The following is a 23,819-nucleotide window of genomic DNA, read 5'->3' on the forward strand; positions in this document are numbered from 1 at the left end:
CCAGCCCCCCACAGAGGATGCCCGGGCGGGGAGAGGGGGAGTCGGCGACTGACTTGGGGTTACTTACGTTAGAAGGAAGAGAGCGGTTACTGTAATCGGTCATACGGGTATTAGGGAATATAACACTTAAGGATAATTAGCGTCTTCACAAAGAGGTAGGTGAGGGCAAACTCATTCTGAAGTCAGTAAGGTCGGGGGTGGGGGGACTATTACTGGGGGGGCATTTTCAGTAGGATATTTGGGTTAGAATGGGGATGGGGCAGTGCAGTCTTACCCTTTATGTATGGGAGGATCAGGCCTTGCTTTGAACATAAAATATTATCAGTACATATAACAGGCTCAGTGCAGAGCCGGGACAATATTGCACCTCAGGAGTTCAGTTACCACAAACCGTACGCGACAGTCCACGCAGATCCTGAGGCGCCTCTATTTAAAAAAACAAAACAAAAGAAGCTCAAGCAGCGGTGATTAGACCGACGTTCAAACTCTCTAACACATGAAACATGCGTGTAATCTCCAACCAGTGTCACACATTAGTGTCTTCCGTGTAGTAATGTACAATGCATACAATTCATGCAGCCCCCATTAACCCTAGAGTCTCGCACGGGCCGCATCTGTAAGTGCTACGATATGTAGTGTGGTATCTGTGTCCATTACATTAGTGTCCTACAACCGTGGAGAGACCCGTCGCTGCATAATCCACGTCACAGTGCGGCTCCTGGCAGATCTCAGACTACGCCACGCACCTCCTGTAACGCTGGTGCCATCGGGACTGAGCACTGATTCTTGTACAAATCCATTCAGCGAGCACAGAATCAGAGCCCCCCACATTGTGGCCAAGGGGCACCGGATCACATACCAAGCACCATCTCCTTGCAGTGAGTGTACCAGGGATGCCCCCTCTCAGTAATGTACCAAGATATCGCTTCCCCCTCTCAGAGAAGTGCACACTCGCCCTCGAAGGTTCAGTCCCGGCTCAAACTCCAAGTCTCTCATATCTGTAGTGGTCCCATATGTAATGCCACTGGCCCTCCAGGAGAGGTCAGCAACGGGCAGGGAAGGGGGCGAATGTTGCCTCCGGGCGTCTAGAAGCTGCACATGGAGGGAACGGTCACAGGATGTTCTGATCTGTGGGGAGCAGGGTTTGCGATGGGGACACAGGAGTTAGAGGAGGAGACTGGGGGGAGAGGGTTGATGTAGAAGGGGAGCAGAAGGAGAGCTAGGTGTGGGAAGGTCCAAGGGAGGGCGGTGATAGAAGAAGTAGGAGCACTGGTGGATGAAGAGCTCGATGATTGTCTGGTAGGTACGAGTCGCTGTCAGAGCGTCCATAGTGGTAAAATCAGGGCGCATCAATGTTGGCCAGAAACAGATGGACAGGTTCTCACTGGTCATTAGGTTCACGTGATGGTGCTGGCTCACACTGAGGAGGAAGCACAAGGAGAGGACAATCAGTCAAAACACCAGTGCCACCATCTCCCCAACTGAGGAGAGACAAAACCCCCCACCACAAGGTGACCCAACCCCCAACGAAAGAGACCAACCCCCCACCCCCAACGAAAGAGACCAAACCCCCCAACGAAAGAGACCAAACCCCCCAACGAAAGAGACCAAACCCCCCAACGAAAGAGACCAAACCCCCCAACGAAAGAGACCAACCCCCCTCCCCACACGGAAAGAGACCAAACCCCCCTCCCACACGAAAGAGACCAAACCCCCCTCCCACACGAAAGAGACCAAACCCCCCTCCCACACAAAGAGACCAAACCCCCCTCCCACACGAAAGAGACCAAACCCCCCTCCCACACGAAAGAGACCAATCCCCCCTCCCACACGAAAGAGACCAATCCCCCTCCCACACGAAAGAGACCAATCTCCCTCCCACACGAAAGAGACCAATCCCCCTCCCCACACGAAAGAGACCAATCCCCCTCCCACACGAAAGAGACCAATCCCCCTCCCACACGAGAAACCAATCCCCCTCCCACACGAGAGACCAATCCCCCCCCCCACACGAAAGAGACCAACCCCCCCTCCACCGAAACAGACCAACGCCCCCAAACAGAGATGTGACAATGACACAACCACGAGGACACTCGGGACACAGGCCACTCACCGGTGCAAGTGAGAGATGACATATTTGAAGATCTCTTGGTTTTCCTTGGGGAGTTTTTTCAGAAGATCTTTCATGGCCTGAAGTTTCTGCTCCTGGTCATTGATTTCTGCAGAGCACAAGGAACAATGGATTAGTAGAGACACTGACACCGGGAGGTTACGGAGATCCCTCTTACCATAGAGGCTCCCCATCTTCCTACATGGGGGGTCCTGTTACACATGTACCCCCCCCCCCTACAATCCCTGTTCCCATACAGACTCCCCCTATTCCCACATAGGGGTCCTGTTACGCATGTCGTCGTCATCTCCCCCCCCCCCATTCCTGTTACCATACAGACTCCCCCTCTTCCCACATAGGGTGCCTTGTTACACATGTACCCCCCCCCCCCCCCACAATCAGTTACCATAGAGGCTCCTCCTCTTCCCACATAGGGTGCCTTGTTACACATGTACCCCCCCCCCCCCACAATCAGTTACCATAGAGGCTCCTCCTCTTCCCACATAGGGTGCCTTGTTACACATGTACCCCCCCCCCCACAATCCGTTACCATAGAGGCTCCTCCTCTTCCCACATAGGGTGCCTTGTTACACATGTACACACACACCCCCCCCCACAATCCCTGTTACCATAGAGGCTCCTCCTCTTCCCACATAGGGTGCCTTGTTACACATGTACCCCCCCCCCCACAATCAGTTACCATAGAGGCTCCCTCCTCTTCCCACATAGGGTGCCTTGTTACACATGTACCCCCCCCCCCCACAATCAGTTACCATAGAGGCTCCTCCTCTTCCCACATAGGGTGCCTTGTTACACATGTACCCCCCCCCCCCCACAATCCGTTACCATAGAGGCTCCTCCTCTTCCCACATAGGGTGCCTTGTTACACATGTACACACACCCCCCCCCCCACAATCCCTGTTACCATAGAGGCTCCTCCTCTTCCCACATAGGGTGTCTAGTTACACATGTAACAGGGGGGGGGGGGGGGGGGGGGGGGAAACGACTAGATCCTAGTTTTGGAGGAAGATTTTGATCTCATAGGTATTACTGAAACTTGGTGGGATGAATCACATGAGTGGGAGGATAACATAGAAGGTTTTAGGGGCGCATTTATCAACCTCGGACATCGTGGACATCGCATTGCGGTATTGTGAAATACCACCTGGATGTATCATTAGAAGGGCGCAGGGACAGAACTCCGAAAGGAGCCCGTCCCTGCGAAGCCCTGACCCGGAAGCCGGGGGGTCTACGCATGCGCAGTAATGCGCTGACCCCCGCCGACCCCGCTGACCGCACTGCCCCGCTCGCAGTGCGATCCCGCAGCCATAGGCTACAATAGGCTATCGCCATCCCAGAATGGCGATAGCCCAGGGGTGCAATGCCGGGCTGCCCGATGTTAATTCATCGGGCAGCTTCGCATCCCCCATAGAAACCTATGGGGGATGCGGCCGGCGGCGCTGCAGGGGGACCGCAGCAGGGATCGGAGATTCCTGCTGCGGTCCCCTTTGATACATTTAGGTGATACTTAATATTTGCGGGTAAACCCCGAAAACGGGTGTTTTCGGGGATTTAGCCGCAAATATGGTTTGATAAATGGGCCTCATAGTCTGGTTAGAAAAAAAAACAGATTAGGTAGAAGGGGAGGGAGGGGGGGGGTGTTTGTTTATATGTTAAACCATCCTTAAAACCATACATAAGGGAAGACATAAACGAGAGAACAATGGAGTCGGTAGAATCGGTATGGGAGAAATCACAGGTAATATTACAGGGGCTAAAACTTATAAACCACCCAACATAAATACAGAGGAGGACAAAGACCTCTTTACAGGTGGGAAAAGCGGCCATCTTAGGGGACATTATTATTATGGGTGACTAACTACCCAGAAATACATTGGAAGGATAGGTCAACCAGTACCGCTAAGGGGAATGTTTTATTGGATGCCCTGAATGACCACGATTTGTAGCAATTTATTGTCCAACCAGAAATATCCTGGATCTCTTGATAAGCAACAACGGGGACATTGTTACCAACATAACCATAAGGGAGACATTGGGGAACAGTGATCACAATATGATCACATTTTAACAAATATAATTATATTGGAGCAACTTGGTCCTTAAATTTCAGAAAAGCAAACGTTGGTAAGATTGAGGAGTCCTTAAAGTCTATAAACTGGAAGGAATTATTTAGAGGTATGGATACTACTAAAAGGTGGCAAACTTAAAAAATAATACTGCTGGAGGGCACTGATAAATGTATTCCTAGGGTAAATAATACTGCTGGAGGGCACTGATAAATGTATTCCTAGGGTAAATAATACTGCTGGAGGGCACTGATAAATGTATTCCTAGGGTAAATAATACTGCTGGAGGGCACTGATAAATGTATTCCTAGGGTAAATAATACTGCTGGAGGGCCCTGATAAATGTATTCTAGGATAAATAATACTGCTGGGGGGCCCTGATAAATGTATTCCTAGGGTAAATAATACTGCTGGAGGGCACTGATAAATGTATTCCTAGGGTAATTAATACTGCTGGAGGGCCCTGATAAATATATTCCTAGGGTAAATAATACTGCTGGAGGGCACTGATAAATATATTCCTAGGGTAAATAATACTGCTGGAGGGCACTGATAAATGTATTCCTAGGGTAAATAATACTGCTGGAGGGCACTGATAAATGTATTCCTAGGGTAAATAATACTGCTGGGGGGCACTGATAAATGTATTCCTAGGGTAAATAATACTGCTGAAGGGCCCTGATAAATGTATTCCTAGGGTAAATAATACTGCTGGAGGGCCCTGATAAATGTATTCCTAGGGTAAATAATACTGCTGGAGGGCACTGATAAATGTATTCCTAGGGTAAATAATACTGCTGGAGGGCACTGATAAATGTATTCCTAGGGTATATAATACTGCTGGAGGGCCCTGATAAATGTATTCCTAGGGTAAATAATACTGCTGGAGGGCACTGATAAATGTATTCCTAGGGTAAATAATACTGCTGGAGGGCCCTGATAAATATATTCCTAGGGTAAATAATACTGCTGGAGGGCACTGATTAAATGTATTCCTAGGGTAAATAATACTGCCTGGAGGGCCTGATAAATGTATTCCTAGGGTAAATAATACTGCTGGAGGGCACTGATAAATGTATTCCTAGGGTAAATAATACTGCTGGGGGGCACTGATAAATGTATTCCTAGGGTAAATAATACTGCTGGAGGGCACTGATAAATGTATTCCTAGGGTAAATAATACTGCTGGAGGGCACTGATAAATGTATTCCTAGGGTAAATAATACTGCTGGAGGGCACTGATAAATGTATTCCTAGGGTAAATAATACTGCTGGAGGGCACTGATAAATGTATTCCTAGGGTAAATAATACTGCTGGAGGGCACTGATAAATGTATTCTAGGGTAAATAATACTGCTGGAGGGCACTGATAAATGTATTCTAGGGTAAATAATACTGCTGGAGGGCACTGATAAATATATTCCTAGGGTAAATAATACTGCTGGAGGGCACTGATAAATGTATTCTAGGGTAAATAATACTGCTGGAGGGCACTGATAAATGTATTCCTAGGGTAAATAATACTGCTGGAGGGCCCTGATAAATGTATTCCTAGGGTAAATAATACTGCTGGAGGGCACTGATAAATGTATTCCTAGGGTAAATAATACTGCTGGAGGGCACTGATAAATGTATTCTAGGGTAAATAATACTGCTGGAGGGCACTGATAAATGTATTCCTAGGGTAAATAATACTGCTGGAGGGCACTGATAAATATATTCTAGGGTAAATAATACTGCTGGAGGGCACTGATAAATGTATTCCTAGGGTAAATAATACTGCTGGAGGGCACTGATAAATGTATTCTAGGGTAAACATTACTGCTGGAGGGCACTGATAAATGTATTCCTAGGGTAAATAATATTGCTGGAGGGCACTGATAAATATATTCCTAGGGTAAATAATACTGCTGGAGGGCACTGAATAAATGTATTCCTAGGGTAAATAATATTGCTGGAGGGCACTGATAAATATATTCCTAGGGTAAATAATACTGCTGGAGGGCACTGATAAATGTATTCCTAGGGTAAATAATACTGCTGGGGGGCACTGATAAATGTATTCCTAGGGTAAATAATACTGCTGGAGGGCACTGATAAATGTATTCCTAGGGTAAATAATATTGCTGGAGGGCACTGATAAATGTATTCCTAGGGTAATAATACTGCTGGAGGGCACTGATAAATATATTCCTAGGGTAAATTAAAAGAACAAATGTCAGAAGGAAACCTATGTGGCTTAACAGCAAAGTCATATGTGAAATAGCTAAAAAAGAGGGCATTCAAAGCGTTTAAACAAAATGGGACACCCAAATCATGTGCCGCATATAAAGGATGTAATAAGAAATGTGTAACACAATCAAGATGGATAAATTAGTGACTGAACGTAAAATAGCGTCAGATCGCAAATCTAATCCCAAAAATTCTACAGTTATATAAACGGGAAACGGTTAAGGAAGGAAAATTTCGGCCCACTAAAAAATAAGCAGGAAACCTGGTAATAGAAGGAAAAGGGAAAGCAGAATTATTCAATGAATTTTTTGCTTCGTATTTATAAGGGAGAATCTTCAGATGATCTCCACAGATTAAATGCTCGGCTCTTGATTGCTCCGAAACTGTATGTTTGAGTGAGGAAATAGTCAAAAATAGATTACAGAACCTAAATAGTAACAAATCTCCTGGCACGGACGAAATACACCCTAGGATACTAAAAGAATTGAGTTCTGTCATAGCACTGCCATTATATCAGATATTCGGGGGATCAATAAACTCGGGGATGGTACCAATGGACTGGCGCATAGCTAACGTAGTACCAATATGGAGGAAAGGTAGCAAAACTAACCCTGACCGGTCAGCCTTACATCCATTGTGGGGAAAATATTAGAAGGAATAATAAGAGATAGTATCCAACATTTCTTAGAACAGGAGAAAGTGATAAGTAAGGCTCAGCATGGGTACGTCAAAAATAGATCATGTCAGACTAATTTAAATTAGCTTCTATGAGGAAATCAGTAGGGGGCTGAACTTAGGAAATCCGTTGATGTAATACTGCTTGATTTCGCTAAAGCTTTTGACACAGTGCATTATAAAAGGTCATCAATGAGACTAGGTAATTTAGGGGTTAGGAGATAAAAAATTGAAATTGGATTAAAAACTGGTTGCACAAATCGGGGACAGAGAGTGGTGGTATATACTTCAGCTGGGGTAAGGTTCAAAGTGGAGTCCCACAAGGTTCAATATTGGGACCCACCTTGTTTAATATATTCATTAATGATATTGAAAGAGACATATGCCCCTTTCAGACCGCACTTTGTAAACGGTATATTGCCGGTTTTTTACCGTTTTAAAACGGTAATCTGTGCGGTCTGAAAGGTGCAGGACCCCTTAACCGTTTTACAAAAGCCGATTTTGTAAAACGGTTAAAATGGAGGGTCCTACCCGTTTCAGACCCGGTTTTTGCATCAAAATCAGGTCTGAAACGGTATTTAGGACCCAGCCAATGAGCTGGGTCCTAAATTCAGAGCAGCAAATATTTAATGAGCACTCATTAAATATTCGCAGCACTGAAGCCGCCCCCCGCCGCGCATGTGTCGACACCCCCCCACGCGGCGTGTGTGTCGACACCCGCCGTGCAGCCGGTACCTTCGTTGTGGATCCCGGCAGTGAAGTATGGTCGGGGAAGCACTTATGAAAAAAAAGCGTCTTTCAGAAAATGGCTGCCCCATAGGAAAACCTGTTTTAAAAACTGCCTTTCGTATGGGGGCAGCCATTTTCCGAAAGTCACTTTTCTTATAAGAAAAGTGACTATCGGAAAATGGCTGCCCCCATACGAAAGACAGTTTTTTAAAACAGGTTTTCCTATGGGGCAGCCATTTTCTGAAAGACGCTTTTTTTCATAAGTGCTTCCCCAACCAACTGCAGTGCCGGATCACGCAACGGAGGTACCGGCTGCACAGGGAGGAAAGGGGGGGTGTTAGCCCTGGGGTGGGGGGATTTGGGGGTGTTAACCCCCGGGGGAGCGGGGGCGGCACGCGCTGAAGACTGGCTTTGACCCTGTTTTTGGAAAGTTTCCAAAAACGGGTCTGCCAGTGTCAAAAAAACGCACTTAACGGTAATATACCATTTAAGAGATGCGGTGTGAAAGGGGTTTTACCTGGCAGACCCGTTTTTGGAAACGTTTCCAAATACAGGGTCAAAGCCAGTTTTGCGGTCTAAAAGCAGCAATAGTGAGTAAAATAGCAATATTTGCGGATGACAAAGTGACTTCAATAAACTGGAAAGGTGGGCAGAAAGGTGGAAAAACGCAGTTTAACATTTAAAAATGTAAAGTAATTCATTATGGGAACAAAAATGAACTTACAGGCTTAATGGAGATTTTATAGGGAATTCTGCTGTAGAGAAGAACTTGGGGGTCATCATAGATCAAAAATTAGGTAATATGGCAAACTGCTCAAGTACAGAAGCAAAAGCAAACCGGACACTGGCATGCATTAAAAATGATATGGATTCAAGGGATGCCACCAAGGCACTGGTGAGACCACACTTGGAATATTGTGTTCAGTTCTGGGCACCGCACCTTAGGAAGGACATAAATGAACTTGAAAAGGTACAGAGAAGGGCGACTAAGTTAGTAAAAGGTCTTAGGTACTTGTGAAGTTCCACGGAGGCACTTCCCAGCGGATTGTATGCAAATTGCCTGGGATATTTGTATACGATTTGATCTGCGATGCGATTTAGCACACCCCCACTATCCACGTCAGCCCGAAGCGTGGCGAGCCCCGTCGAGGGGAATTGGTATGCGTCCTCCCGACCTGTTCATATCCCCACTATCCTCTTCGGTGTGTAGTTGATTTTCTAAAGTGTGGCGAGCCGAAGCATGGCGAGCGAAGCGAGCCCCACGAGGGGACGTGGAAAACTAGCCGGAAACGTATTTTTTCAGCCTTAATTACTATGTTACTATGACAGTCATCCGATGAACACAGATTATGACCTGGAGCCGTTCCTCACATGGCTGATAAGGGGGGGGGGGGGGGGTGATTGCTGCAATTAGTGCATGATCTATTACAAGGAAGACATCGGTACATCCATCCTGGCACGATGACATGGTAGTAACGTTTGACCATCATATTTACAGTTCTACATCCAGAGCAGGTACAAAGCATTACCACCACGTTGACAGCCGGATTCAAGATACTGACATCCCCCAATCGGTCTGTTCACAGCACAGAGCTACAGCCTAAGGCAGCACTACGCAGCAGAACATCTTACTGTATGCCTCCACCAGCTCAGACTGCACTGCGTATGGAACCAGAGGATCGGGCAGCTCTGCAAAGAAACTCTTCAGGGCTCCGGCAACCGTGTTCACGGTGAAATCCTTCTCCGCCAGGTCCAGATTATGATCTGCGGGATAAATGAGACGTCAGGGGTAACCCCAGGGGCGGGAGGGCAGACTCTACGTGACAATGAGATTATAGGTCATGCTCACCTTGATCAAACTGTCTCTGCAGAGAATCCATTTCTGACTTGTTGCCGCTAACGCGATAGATGCCCTCAGTGGTCATCCCTGCGGGACAGGACAGAGTTAGGGTGCAGCACTCAGCGTATACGTCCTACGCAGCGCTCAGCTGCCCCAGCCGCCCGTGTGTATGGTTACAATGACACCCCATTCGTGAGCCAATTCCCACTTACTACTTGTAATACCCCTGAGGTGCCACGTGCTGAAAACATGATCTATAAGGAGTGTGCGGATCGTGCACGGTGGGGATCCCCGGTGATCAGTTCTATGCGCTCTGCGCCCCAGGCGTGCGCTATAACAGTGGGGAACCTGCTGTCAGGCAGCCCACGCATGCTAGAGAATGGAAGCACGAACACACCCTCACCCGTCGCCTCAATGTACTCCACGCACTTCTCGATAAACACAGGGATGGGCCTGTCCACACTCACAACGGTGGCAAGCGGCATCCCAAAGTAGTTGCTCTCCCACGTCTGTTTGGTCAGGGAGGGACGAGGCTTGGGTGCCCGTTTCTAGGTGGCAGAAAGGAAATGGGTGTTACTAACATCGACAGCGCCACAATGATACCCAGAGTAATGGTGCACATACATCACATACAGGAGAGCACGCCTAGTCCTTTGTAGGGTGATGCCCTAAACATTTTCGGTACTCTTTACCTAGAAGGGCGCCCATCGCGGGCATTGAATGCACTAAAAAAATCGCATGCGATGCAACTGACGCGATGCCCGCGATTTCCCATAGGGAACAATGTTAAATGTCTCAATTGACCCGATTTTCCTGTTCAATGTCTCAATTGACCCGATTTTTCCATAGGAAACAATGTTAAATGGCCCACAGAGGCCAAATAGTCCCCCTGAAGTGTGAAATGGCCCCCACAATTGTTAACGCCACCCCACGATCAACGTCAACCCGAAGCGTGGCGAGCTCAGCGAGCCTACGAGGGGCGGCGGTACGCGTCCTACGACCTTTTCATACCCCCACTATCCACGTCGGCGTGGAGTTGAGAATAGAATAGTGTGGCGAGCGCAGCGATCCCCGCGAGGGGACGCGGACACCTTCACAGGTATACGCGTCCCCTCGCGGGCTTCACAGCTGTCCGCTCGCCACGCTTCGGGCTCGGTTGCTCGCCACACTTTCTATTCTCAACTCCACGCCGACGTGGATAGTGGGTGTATGAAAAGGTCGAAGGACGCGTAACGCCGCCGCTCGCCACGCTTCGGGTTGACGTTGATCGTGGGGTGGCGTTAACAATTGGGGTGGCCATTTCACACTTCAGGGTGCCTATTTGGCCTTTGTGGCCCATTTAATATGGTTTCCTATGGAAAATCGGGTCAATTGGGACATTTAACATTGTTCCCTATGGGAAATCGCGGGCATCGCGTCGGTCGCATCGCATGTGATTTTTTGGTCGCAAGCGATGCCACCGACGCGATTTTTTTTTTACTAACGATGCACACGATCAAAATCGTGGGCGCCCTTCTAGGTAAAGAGTACCAAATTTTCAATTTGTTTCTCACTACAATATTGTTGGCTTCAAGGTGACATGAATACTGGAGAGTGGTCTGATTATACCAGTAATGGTTGTACTCATCCTGATCACACAGCACTCTATATGTACACAGTGCGCAACTAAGAGCACACAAAGGGAAAAACACTAGTACCAACTGTGCTGCAAAGTACAACATTGTGTGTCATATAGAGGGTATGCAACACTTCTGCCCTCCTACCTCTATGTCTGTTATTCCCCAGTCACATCTGTTATTCCCCAGTAACATCTTATTACTGCAATATGTAGCACTTATCCTCATGTATCACACTCCTATTTCCCTATACAGTGTAAGCCTGCGAGCAGGACCCTCCTACCTCTATGTCTGTTATTCCCCAGTCACATCTTATTACTGCAATATGTAACACTTATCCTCATGTATCACACTCCTATTTCCCTATAGTGTAAGCCTGCGAGCAGGACCCTCCTACCTCTATGTCTGTTATTCCCCAGTCACATCTTATTACTGTAATATGTAGCACTTATCCCCATGTACCACACTCCTATTTCCCTATATAGAGTAAGCCTGCGAGCAGGGCCCTCCTACCTCTATGTCTGTTATTCCCCAGTCACATCTTATTACTGCAATATGTAGCACTTATCCCCATGTATCACACCCCTATTTCCCTATAGTGTAAGCCTGCGAGCAGGACCCTCCTACCTATGTCTGTTATTCCCCAGTCACATCTTATTATTGCAATATGTAGCACTTATCCTCATGTATCACACTCCTAGTTCCCTATAGTGTAAGCCTGCGAGCAGGGCCCTCCTACCTCTATGTCTGTTATTCCCCAGTCACATCTTATTACTGCAATATGTAGCACTTATCCTCAGGTATCACACTCCTATTTCCCTATAGTGTAATCCTGCGAGCAGGGCCCTCCTACCTCTATGTCTGTTATTCCCCAGTCACATCTTATTACTGCAATATGTAGCACTTATCCTCATGTACCACACTCCTATTTCCCTATATAGTGTAAGCTTGTGAGCAGGGCCCTCCTACCTCTATGTCTGTTATTCCCCAGTCACATCTTATTACTGCAATATGTAGCACTTATCCTCATGAACCACACTCCTATTTCCCTATATAGTGTAAGCCTGCGAGCAGGACCCTCCTACCTTTATGTCTGTCATTCCCCAGTCACATCTTATTACTGCAATATGTAGCACTTATCCTCATGTATCACACTCCTATTTCCCTATATAGTGTAAGCCTGCGAGCAGGGCCCTCCTACCTCTATGTCTGTTATTCCCCAGTCACGTCTTATTACTGCAATATGAAGCACTTATCCTCATGTATCATACTCCTATTTCCCTATATAGTGTAAGCCTGCGAGCAGGGTCCTCCTACCTCTATGTCTGTTATTCCCCAGTCACATCTTATTACTGCAATATGTAGCACTTATCCTCATGTATCACACTCCTATTTCCCTATATAGTGTAAGCCTGCGAGCAGGTCCCTCCTACCTCTATGCCTGTTATTCCCCAGTCACATCTTATAACTGTAATATGTAGCACTTATCCTCATGTATAACCCTCCTATTTCCCTATATAGTGTAAGCCTGCGAGCAGGGCCCTCCTACCTCTATGTCTGTTATTCCCCAGTCACATCTTATTACTGCAATATGTAGCACTTATCCTCATGTATCACACTCCTATTTCCCTATATAGTGTAAGCCTGCGAGCAGGACCCTCCTACCTCTATGTCTGTTATTCCCCAGTCACATCTTATTACTGCAATATGTAGCACTTATCCTCATGTATCACACTCCTATTTCCCTATATAGTGTAAGCCTGCGAGCAGGGCCCTCCTACCTCTATGTCTGTTATACCCCAGTCACATCTTATTACTGCAATATGTAGCACTTATCCTCATGTATCACACTCCTATTTCCCTATAGTGTAAGCCTGCGAGCAGGTCCCTCCTACCTCTATGCCTGTTATTCCCCAGTCACATCTTATAACTGCAATATGTAGCACTTATCCTCATGTATCACACTCCTATTTCCCTATATAGTGTAAGCCTGCGAGCAGGACCCTCCTACCTCTATGTCTGTTATTCCCCAGTCACATCTTATTACTGCAATATGTAGCACTTATCCTCATGTATCACACTCCTATTTCCCTATAGTGTAAGCCTGTGAGCAGGTCCCTCCTACCTCTATGTCTGTTATTCCCCAGTCACATCTTATTACTGCAATATGTAGCACTTATCCTCATGTATCACACTCCTATTTCCCTATATAGTGTAAGCCTGCGAGCAGGACCCTCCTACCTCTATGTCTGTTATTCCCCAGTCACATCTTATTACTGCAATATGTAGCACTTATCCTCATGTATAACCCTCCTATTTCCCTATATAGTGTAAGCCTGCGAGCAGGACCCTCCTACCTCTATGTCTGTTATTCCCCAGTCACATCTTATTACTGCAATATGTAGCACTTATCCTCATGTACCACACTCCTATTTCCCTATATAGTGTAAGCCTGCGAGCAGGTCCCTCCTACCTCTATGTCTGTTATTCCCCAGTCACATCTTATTACTGCAATATGTAGCACTTATCCTCATGTATCACACTCCTATTTCCCTATAGTGTAAGCCTGCGAGCAGGTCCCTCCTACCTCTATGCCTGTTATTCCCCAGTCACATCTTATAACTGCAATATGTAGCACTTATCCTCATGTATCACACTCCTATTTCCCTATATAGTGTAAGCCTGCGAGCAGGACCCTCCTACCTCTATGTCTGTTATTCCCCAGTCACATCTTATTACTGCAATATGTAGCACTTATCCTCATGTATCATACTCCTATTTCCCTATATAGTGTAATCCTGCGAGCAGGGCCCTCCTACCTCTATGTCTGTTATTCCCCAGTCACATCTTATTACTGCAATATGTAGCACTTATCCTCATGTATCACACTCCTATCTCCCTATACAGTGTAAGCCTGCGAGCAGGACCCTCCTACCTCTATGTCTGTTATTCCCCAGTCACATCTTATTACTGCAATGTGTAGCACTTATCCTCATGTATCACGCTCCTATCTCCCTATACAGTGTAAGCCTGCGAGCAGGGCCCTCCTACCTCTATGTCTGTTATTCCCCAGTCACATCTTATTACTGCAATATGTAGCACTTATCCTCATATATCACCCTCCTATTTCCCTATACAGTGTAATCCTGCGAGCAGGACCCTCCTACCTCTATGTCTGTTATTCCCCAGTCACATCTTATTACTGCAATATGTAGCACTTATCCTCATGTATCACGCTCCTATTTCCCTATATAGTGTAAGCCTGCGAGCAGGACCCTCCTACCTCTATGTCTGTTATTCCCCAGTCACATCTTATTACTGCAATATGTAGCACTTATCCTCATATATCACCCTCCTATTTCCCTATATAGTGTAATCCTGCGAGCAGGACCCTCCTACCTCTATGTCTGTTATTCCCCAGTCACATCTTATTACTGCAATATGTAGCACTTATCCTCATGTATCACCCTCCTATTTCCCTATATAGTGTAAGCCTGCGAGCAGGTCCCTCCTACCTCTATGCCTGTTATTCCCCAGTCACATCTTATTACTGCAATATGTAGCACTTATCCTCATGTATCACACTCCTATTTCCCTATATAGTGTAAGCCTGCGAGCAGGTCCCTCCTACCTCTATGTCTGTTATTCCCCAGTCACATCTTATTACTGCAATATGTAGCACTTATCCTCATATATCACCCTCCTATTTCCCTATATAGTGTAAGCCTGCGAGCAGGACCCTCCTACCTCTATGTCTGTTATTCCCCAGTCACATCTTATTACTGCAATATGTAGCACTTATCCTCATATATCACCCTCCTATTTCCCTATAGTGTAAGCCTGCGAGCAGGACCCTCCTACCTCTATGTCTGTTATTCCCCAGTCACATCTTATAACTGTAATATGTAGCACTTATCCTCATGTATCACACTCCTATTTCCCTATATAGTGTAAGCCTGCGAGCAGGACCCTCCTACCTCTATGTCTGTTATTCCCCAGTCACATCTTATTACTGCAATATGTAGCACTTATCCTCATATATCACCCTCCTATTTCCCTATACAGTGTAATCCTGCGAGCAGGACCCTCCTACCTCTATGTCTGTTATAACTGATCTGCGTACACCCACAATACCTTAGTGGTTCTCCTAAGACTGCGCAGGATATTCCTCCTTCGGGGATCCTCGCCATCCGCCTCATAGGTATTTGTAGTGTTGTCCCCCTTTGGTCCTTGAGTTCCAGCTTCCTCCTCTTTCTTCCTTATTGGCCCCAGTTCATCGTCACTGCCCACACTGAAGCTACTCCGATAGCTGGAGAACTTGCCGAGTTTGGCACACTTGGTCCGGTACAGGACTGGTTTGGTCACTATGGATGCTTTCCGTGCTCGCTCCAGAGAATTGGTGTCCATGTCGCTGTCAGAACCATTGCCACTGCCATTGGACTGTGGCTTGTTAGTGTTTCGAATAGTAATTATTTTTCCTTGGGTGCTGTCGTGAGGCACAGAGTAAATGTTCTCTTCCTGATTCCTTGGCTTAACTACTGAATCCATAGGTTCAGCATAGTCCGAAGGGTCAAAGGCTTCTGATGGGGGCCAGGTGATAGACGTCAAAGACCTCCTGTGCCCATCACGGGACCCGGGGTCTAGGTAGGATAGATCAGATTTGGAAATTTCAAACGGAATAGGAGGCTTTGGTTTGAGGGGTGGAGGTACCTTGTTGTTGTATTTGCTCTCTAAGGTGGCGTTCATGACTGAGATGAACGGAAGACTCTCACTGTCCTCCAACTCTCTGGTCAATTTTGAAAGGTCTCTAGAAGGTGCAGCCTTGCCGATATCATCCCTAGGTAGAATATGTTGAGGCGATGGGTCTAGGTCCTCCTCAGAGTCAGGCATGTGGGAATTGCAAAGAGGAGAACCTGCCCGAGGTGAACTGAAAACCTCCTCGGTGGTGCTACATGCTTCTGCTGTGTTATCATACATGTGCGAGGCTTCAATGATGACTTTCTTTTCCACCACATCCTTAAAGAAGGAGTAGAATATGTCCAGCTTGGGTTGGGCCTGCCCATATTGCAATATCAAGAATTTACCATCAATATCTTGGGCGATCTCTTCTCCTTCTGTCAGTTGGTCTCTTGTCACATTGTCCAAGAGCGTCACTGGGCCCTCTGTCAAGGCAACCAGCTGTACAGGAACGATGTCTTGCACTTCGCACAGAAAGGCACGCAACATAGCCAATGAGGCACGACGCTTAGCTGCATAGAAAACCATGTAGCCGTGTACCAGTCGTGTCTTGCGAATGTTAAAGGAGGCGTGATAGGACAAGATAAGCAGCTCCAGCCGGCGCTTCTGACTACCTATGGGCAAGTCCAGTACCACAGAGCCGCCAACTCCAAACTGTGATGGGCGATAAGTGTGAGGCTTGAGAGCATTAAGCACCTCCTCCATATTGAAGGGATCGCCACACATCAGACACATGACTATCCGAAGGTCACAGTCCACCAGGTCCTTGATACTGGGCGAGGAGCTAACAAGGTTGAGATTCCTTTTGGAATCGAGAAGGATACGCAGCAGTATCTGACTTATCTGCTTCTCGTTTATGTTGCGCCCATATCCCAAGCCCGTTGAGGCTGCGTCTAAGAAGACACACTGCAGTTTGCTTGCTATCTGCTTGCCCTGTTGAATGAGGCTGTGCGCCGTTTCGCCACTTGTGTCACCCCGCCGGTTTACTAGTATTAACGTGAGGGGCAAGTTGAGCAAGTGGTTTTCCTTCCGCCCAAGACTGGACTCTCTGTTCTTCTCAATACTTTCTATCACGTACGACAAAGACTCTTTAGAGTTGTAAAGGCAGAGGCATCCATGAGGCATGAAAGTTGTAGTCTGAAATGAATTTACTGGGAGTCGCACATTTCCCTCAATGGGACGCAAAGACAACTCATACATCTTCCCATCAATCACATACTTATCGTCATTGGTGCAAAGGGCACGGATCTCGTTGGCCAGTTCCCGAGCCAGTCCATCCTTGCCAAGGATTACCAAGTTTATCCTGTCCACGTTTGGGTCTTTATGGAGGTATTCATAAGGATAAGTGCACCTGGAGCTTAAAAGTTGTTCAATTTTGGTCTCTACACAAGAAGGGTTGCTAGGACAAGTGTCTTTCGTGGGATGATAGACAAAGTGAATGTGTTTGAGGATTAGAGCATCACGCTCTGCCTGTAACTTCTGCAGAGCTTTAAACCGTTGCTCCTCGCCAAGTACGTCCTGAATAACCCCCATTTTCTCTTTGCTGGGCTTAGCATCTAATCCCAGTTCGTAGAATAACTCGGAGTATTCCAGCAGCAGCTCTTGGAACTCTTCCTTAGCCTTGTCGATAATCTCTTTCTGATGCTTACTATAAATGTCCATGTAGACCGGTTCCTCCAACCACTGATAAAACTCCTCGCTCATGATAAAGCTACGCGCCTCCTCCCAAGGCTTCCCCGGGGTGATAAATGGGGATGTACCTAGGTTTTCTTTGAAAGCTTTTTTCATTTCAGCCTTTTTCCTTGCATTTCTCAGTTTTTCAAGGTGATTAAAGTATACCTCTCTGGCCGGAGCGGTTTCCATCATATCGTAAGGTATGCGCTCATCTTCCATGTTGTCTATGTGGCTAGTCAGATCCCAGGGGGTGTCCTCAAGAACCACAAACCACTGAGAGAAGTCAGGCTTGGAGTCCAGCAACTTGGCTACTTCGGGCCAGCTCAGGAGGTCTATTTCATCAAGGTCAGGCACAAGGACAACAAAAGCACGTGGGAGAACGGACAAGTAAGCCTTGCGACGCTTCTCAGTATGGTCCTGCTTGAGGCGTTGGATGTGCTGCTGGAACAGCTTTTTCGCTTTATCTGTACCTTCCAAATACAAATACTCCTGATACTCACTGGAGCTCTGCATGCGCCGGCTAGCGTTCAGCCACGTCTCATTGTGAGACTTCACAACGCGTCCCACCAGCCACTCATACTTGTCCTTGGCTAATGCAATTTGATGGCTCTGTTGCTTCAGTGCCTCAAAGTAAGGGATGATCTTGGATTTGCCACGACTCTTGTCAATCAGCTGTATAAGGGCAGTAAAGGCAAGTTCCACATTCACGTTAGACCTGGCCGAGGTTTCCACAACCTGCAAGTTCTTCTTGTTCAACGCGAACCCATGAGCATCACGGATATACCGCTCTACCCCTTCATCGCACTTGGTCAGAACGAGGACTATAGGCTTCTTGGTCTTGGCCAATTGAGTGTAAAGGTTGGACACAAACTTCAGTTGGTCATCAAAGCTCCTATTCATCCCACGACTGACATCTACACACAGTAGGAAGCCATCGACCAGCAACTTGCCTTCAGGCATCTGTTTCTGTTCAAAGTCCTGCTCCAGCCCCAACTGATCTGTGCAGAAGTACATGAGTTTCTCAGCAGAAGCAAGTTTACTGGAGGCCGCCCGCTTGATGTAAGGCTGCAGGGCTGTGCTGCGGTGAGGCTGGAACGTCTGATCATCTATAAATTCTGTTTGCTCGACCACATGTACCTTGCATTCCACACAATCCTCCAGCATCCGGGTCACCTCACCCCAGTACAGGAAATGGTCATTGTTCACTACTCGGCCTCCAAAGTCACTAGTGCTGAGGACGGATGTGTGGTCCAGGTGGAAATCATCCGCACTGGGACGGGCAAAACGGTTGCACAGGCATGACTTCCCGATGCCACACTGGCCTTTTTCCTTCTCAGTGCCAGATAGGCCCACCACGCTGATACCATAGGTGGGCACACGCACATCTTGTTTCCGTGCCATCATCATGGCGCAGTATTCATCCTGCCCACATCAACAGCTGCTGAGGTGAGGCTTGGCAATGCCACCCCATGCACAAGGAGAAGACGACCAGCCACGGCAGGACACAAGGATCAGGAACGGACTCTCTCCCACGCACTGGTGGTCCTCATGAGATGGGCACAGCAAGTTACCGGGACGATGTTCCGTGCGGCGTATCCCCACACAAGCCATGAATGGTGATCATCTCTAGGGTGCCAGAGTAGCCTGCAGGAGAAAGACAGAAAAATGCAAATCAATGTTACATTACAAGAGAGACAAACCAGAGTTACACTTTACAGCGTAAACAATGTCGCACAGTACTGACAGATGTACAATACATTCTCTCATACAATGAGCAGACTAATGCCCTACCCACAGATGAGCACAAATAACACATTCAGATAGATATGGATATATCTATCTATCTATATATGGTACTTCTTTACTTTCACGGCGCCAGCATGGCGCCGCGCGTACTTCCGGGTTACGCTCGCCACTAACTAAGTAAAATAAACTAAGTTAACGCCATGCCAACATGGATAGTTCATACCTACACTATCCATGTTGGCATGGAGTTGATTTTAATTAGCGTGGCGAGCGTAGCGAGCCCCGCAAGGGAACTCTGACGCGCGGCGCCATGCTGGCGCCGTGAAAGTACAGAAGTACTATATATATATATATATATATATATATATATATATATATATATATATATATATATATATATATATATATATATATCTCTCTCTCTCTCTCTCTCTCTATCTATCTATATATATCTCTATATATCTATATATATATATCTCTATATATCTATAGGATAGATAGATTTATCGGAGAGTGCTGGACTTTATACTTGCATGGGATATACAGAAGGATAGCCCCCCATCACAGGACAGTACACCAATGTATACTAGCATGGGATATACAGAAAGATAGCCCCCCCGTCACAGGACAGTACACAAATGTATACTAGCGTGGGATATACATAAGGATAGCACCCGTCACAGGACAGTACACCAATGTATACTTGCATTGGATATACAGAAGGATAGCCCCCCGTCACAGGACAGTACACCAATGTATACTTGCATGGGATATACAGAAGGATAGCCCCCCGTCACAGGACAGTACACCAATGTATACTTGCATGGGATATACAGAAGGATAGCCCCCCATCACAGGACAGTACACCAATGTATACTTGCATGGGATATACAGAAGGATAGCACCCAGTCACAGGACAGTACACCAATGTATACTAGCGTGGGATATACATAAGGATAGCACCCGTCACAGGACAGTACACCAATGTATACTTGCATGGGATATACATAAGGATAGCACCCGTCACAGGACAGTACACCAATGTATACTAGCGTGGGATATACATAAGGATAGCACCCCGTCACAGGACAGTACACCAATGTATACTAGCGTGGGATATACATAAGGATAGCACCCGTCACAGGACAGTACACCAATGTATACTAGCGTGGGATATACATAAGGATAGCACCCCGTCACAGGACAGTACACCAATGTATACTAGCGTGGGATATACAGAAGGATAGCACCCGTCACAGGACAGTACACCAATGTATACTAGCATGGGATATACAGAAAGATAGCCCCCCCGTCACAGGACAGTACACAAATGTATACTAGCGTGGGATATACATAAGGATAGCACCCGTCACAGGACAGTACACCAATGTATACTAGCGTGGGATATACATAAGGATAGCACCCCGTCACAGGACAGTACACCAATGTATACTAGCGTGGGATATACATAAGGATAGCACCCGTCACAGGACAGTACACCAATGTATACTTGCAAGGGCTATACAGAAGGATAGCACCCGTCACAGGACAGTACACCAATGTATACTTGCATGGGCTATACAGAAGTATAGCACCCATCACAGGACAGTACACCAATGTATACTTACATGGGATATACAGAAGGATAGCCCCCCGTCACAGGACAGTACACCAATGTATACTTGCAAGGGCTATACAGAAGGATAGCACCCGTCACAGGACAGTACACCAATGTATACTTACATGGGATATACAGAAGGATAGCACCCGTCACAGGACAGTACACCAATGTATACTAGCGTGGGATATACAGAAGGATAGCACCCGTCACAGGCAGTACACCAATGTATACTAGCGTGGGATATACAGAAGGATAGCACCCGTCACAGGACAGTACACCAATGTATACTTACATGGGATATACAGAAGGATAGCACCCGTCACAGGACAGTACACCAATGTATACTTGCGTGGGATATACATAAGGATAGCACCCGTCACAGGACAGTACACCAAAGTATACTAGCGTGGGATATACATAAGGATAGCCCCCCGTCACAGGACAGTACACCAATGTATACTAGCATGGGATATACAGAAAGATAGCCCCCCCGTCACAGGACAGTACACCAATGTATACTAGCGTGGGATATACATAAGGATAGCACCCGTCACAGGACAGTACACCAATGTATACTAGCGTGGGATATACATAAGGATAGCACCCCGTCACAGGACAGTACACCAATGTAAACTTGCATGGGATATACAGAAGGATAGCCCCCCGTCACGGGACAGTACACCAATGTATACTAGCATGGGATATACAGAAGGATAGCACCCCATCACAGGACAGTACACCAATGTATAATTGCATGGGATATACAGAAGGATAGCCCCCCGTCACAGGACAGTACACCAATGTATACTAGCATGGGATATACAGAAGGATAGCACGCCATCACAGGACAGTACACCAATGTATAATTGCATGGGATATACAGAAGGATAGCACCCCATCACAGGACAGTACACCAATGTATAATTGCATGGGATATACAGAAGGATAGCCCCCCGTCACAGGACAGTACACCAATGTATACTTGCATGGGATATACAGAAGGATAGCCCCCCATCACAGGACAGTACACCAATGTATACTTGCATGGGATATACATAAGGATAGCCCCCCGTCACAGGACAGTACACCAATGTATACTTGCGTGGGATATACATAAGGATAGCACCCGTCACAGGACAGTACACCAAAGTATACTAGCGTGGGATATACATAAGGATAGCCCCCCGTCACAGGACAGTACACCAATGTATACTAGCATGGGATATACAGAAGGATAGCACCTGTCACAGGACAGTACACCAATGTATACTAGCATGGAATATACAGAAGGATAGCACCCGTCACAGGCAGTACACCAATGTATACTAGCATGGGATATACAGAAGGATAGCCCCCCGTCACAGGACAGTACACCAATGTATACTAGCGTGAGATATACAGAAGGATAGCATCCGTCACAGGACAGTACACCAATGTATACTAGCATGGAATATACATAAGGATAGCACCCGTCACAGGACCGTACACCAATGTATACTAGCGTGGGATATACAGAAGGATAGCACCCGTCACAGGACAGTACACCAATGTATACTAGCATGGAATATACAGAAGGATAGCCCCCCGTCACAGGACAGTACACCAATGTATACTAGCGTGGGATATACATAAGGATAGCACCCGTCACAGGACAGTACACCAATGTATACTAGCATGGAATATACAGAAGGATAGCACCCGTCACAGGCAGTACACCAATGTATACTAGCATGGGATATACAGAAGGATAGCCCCCCGTCACAGGACAGTACACCAATGTATACTTGCATGGGATATACAGAAGGATAGCCCCCCATCACAGGACAGTACACCAATGTATACTTGCATGGGATATACAGAAGGATAGCACCCGTCACAGGACAGTACACCAATGTATACTAGCGTGGGATATACAGAAGGATAGCACCCGTCACAGGACAGTACACCAATGTATACTAGCATGGGATATACAGAAGGATAGCCCCCCGTCACAGGACAGTACACCAATGTATACTTGCATGGGATATACAGAAGGATAGCACCCGTCACAGGACAGTACACCAATGTATACTAGCATGGGATATACAGAAGGATAGCACCCGTCACAGGACAGTACACCAATGTATACTTGCATGGGATATACAGAAGGATAGCACCCGTCACAGGACAGTACACCAATGTATACTTGCATGGGATATACAGAAGGATAGCACCCGTCACAGGACAGTACACCAATGTATACTTGCATGGGATATACATAAGGATAGCACCCGTCACAGGACAGTACACCAATGTATACTAACGTGGGATATACAGAAGGATAGCCCCCCGTCACAGGACAGTACACCAATGTATACTTGCATGGGATATACATAAGGATAGCACCCGTCACAGGACAGTACACCAATGTATACTTGCATGGGATATACATAAGGATAGCCCCCCATCACAGGACAGTACACCAATGTATACTAGCGTGGGATATACAGAAGGATAGCCCCCCGTCACAGGACCGTACACCAATGTATACTTGCATGGGATATACATAAGGATAGCCCCCCATCACAGGACCGTACACCAATGTATACTAGCGTGGGATATACATAAGGATAGCCTCCCGTCACAGGACCGTACACCAATGTATACTAGCGTGGGATATACAGAAGGATAGCACCCGTCACAGGACAGTACACCAATGTATACTAGCGTGGGATATACATAAGGATAGCCCCCCGTCACAGGACAGTACACC

General features: G+C 46.8%; 1 protein-coding gene across 2 annotated transcripts in view; it reads right to left on the reverse strand.

Annotated features, from left to right (window-relative positions):
* Nucleotides 1-205: 205 nt before the first annotated feature.
* ARHGAP35 (Rho GTPase activating protein 35) overlaps nucleotides 206-23,819 on the reverse strand; it is a 36,922-nt gene continuing 13,308 nt past the window's right edge. The window contains exons 2-7 of one of the 2 annotated variants that reach the window (XM_083160394.1): nucleotides 15,424-19,344; nucleotides 10,077-10,221; nucleotides 9,683-9,760; nucleotides 9,466-9,597; nucleotides 2,114-2,219; nucleotides 206-1,420 (exon numbers count right to left, since the gene is read on the reverse strand). In XM_083160394.1, the coding sequence (XP_083016520.1) occupies nucleotides 1,165-1,420; nucleotides 2,114-2,219; nucleotides 9,466-9,597; nucleotides 9,683-9,760; nucleotides 10,077-10,221; nucleotides 15,424-19,107 (4,401 nt within the window). In that variant the 5' untranslated portion in view covers nucleotides 19,108-19,344 and the 3' untranslated portion in view covers nucleotides 206-1,164. Of the gene's footprint in view, nucleotides 1,421-2,113; nucleotides 2,220-9,465; nucleotides 9,598-9,682; nucleotides 9,761-10,070; nucleotides 10,222-15,423; nucleotides 19,345-23,819 lie in introns of both variants that reach the window. The other variant, XM_083160393.1, reaches the window with a different exon arrangement.

This window comes from Crinia signifera, chromosome 9 (assembly GCF_055691185.1).
Source record: "Crinia signifera chromosome 9, ASM5569118v1, whole genome shotgun sequence".
NCBI classification, from domain to species: domain Eukaryota; kingdom Metazoa; phylum Chordata; class Amphibia; order Anura; family Myobatrachidae; genus Crinia; species Crinia signifera.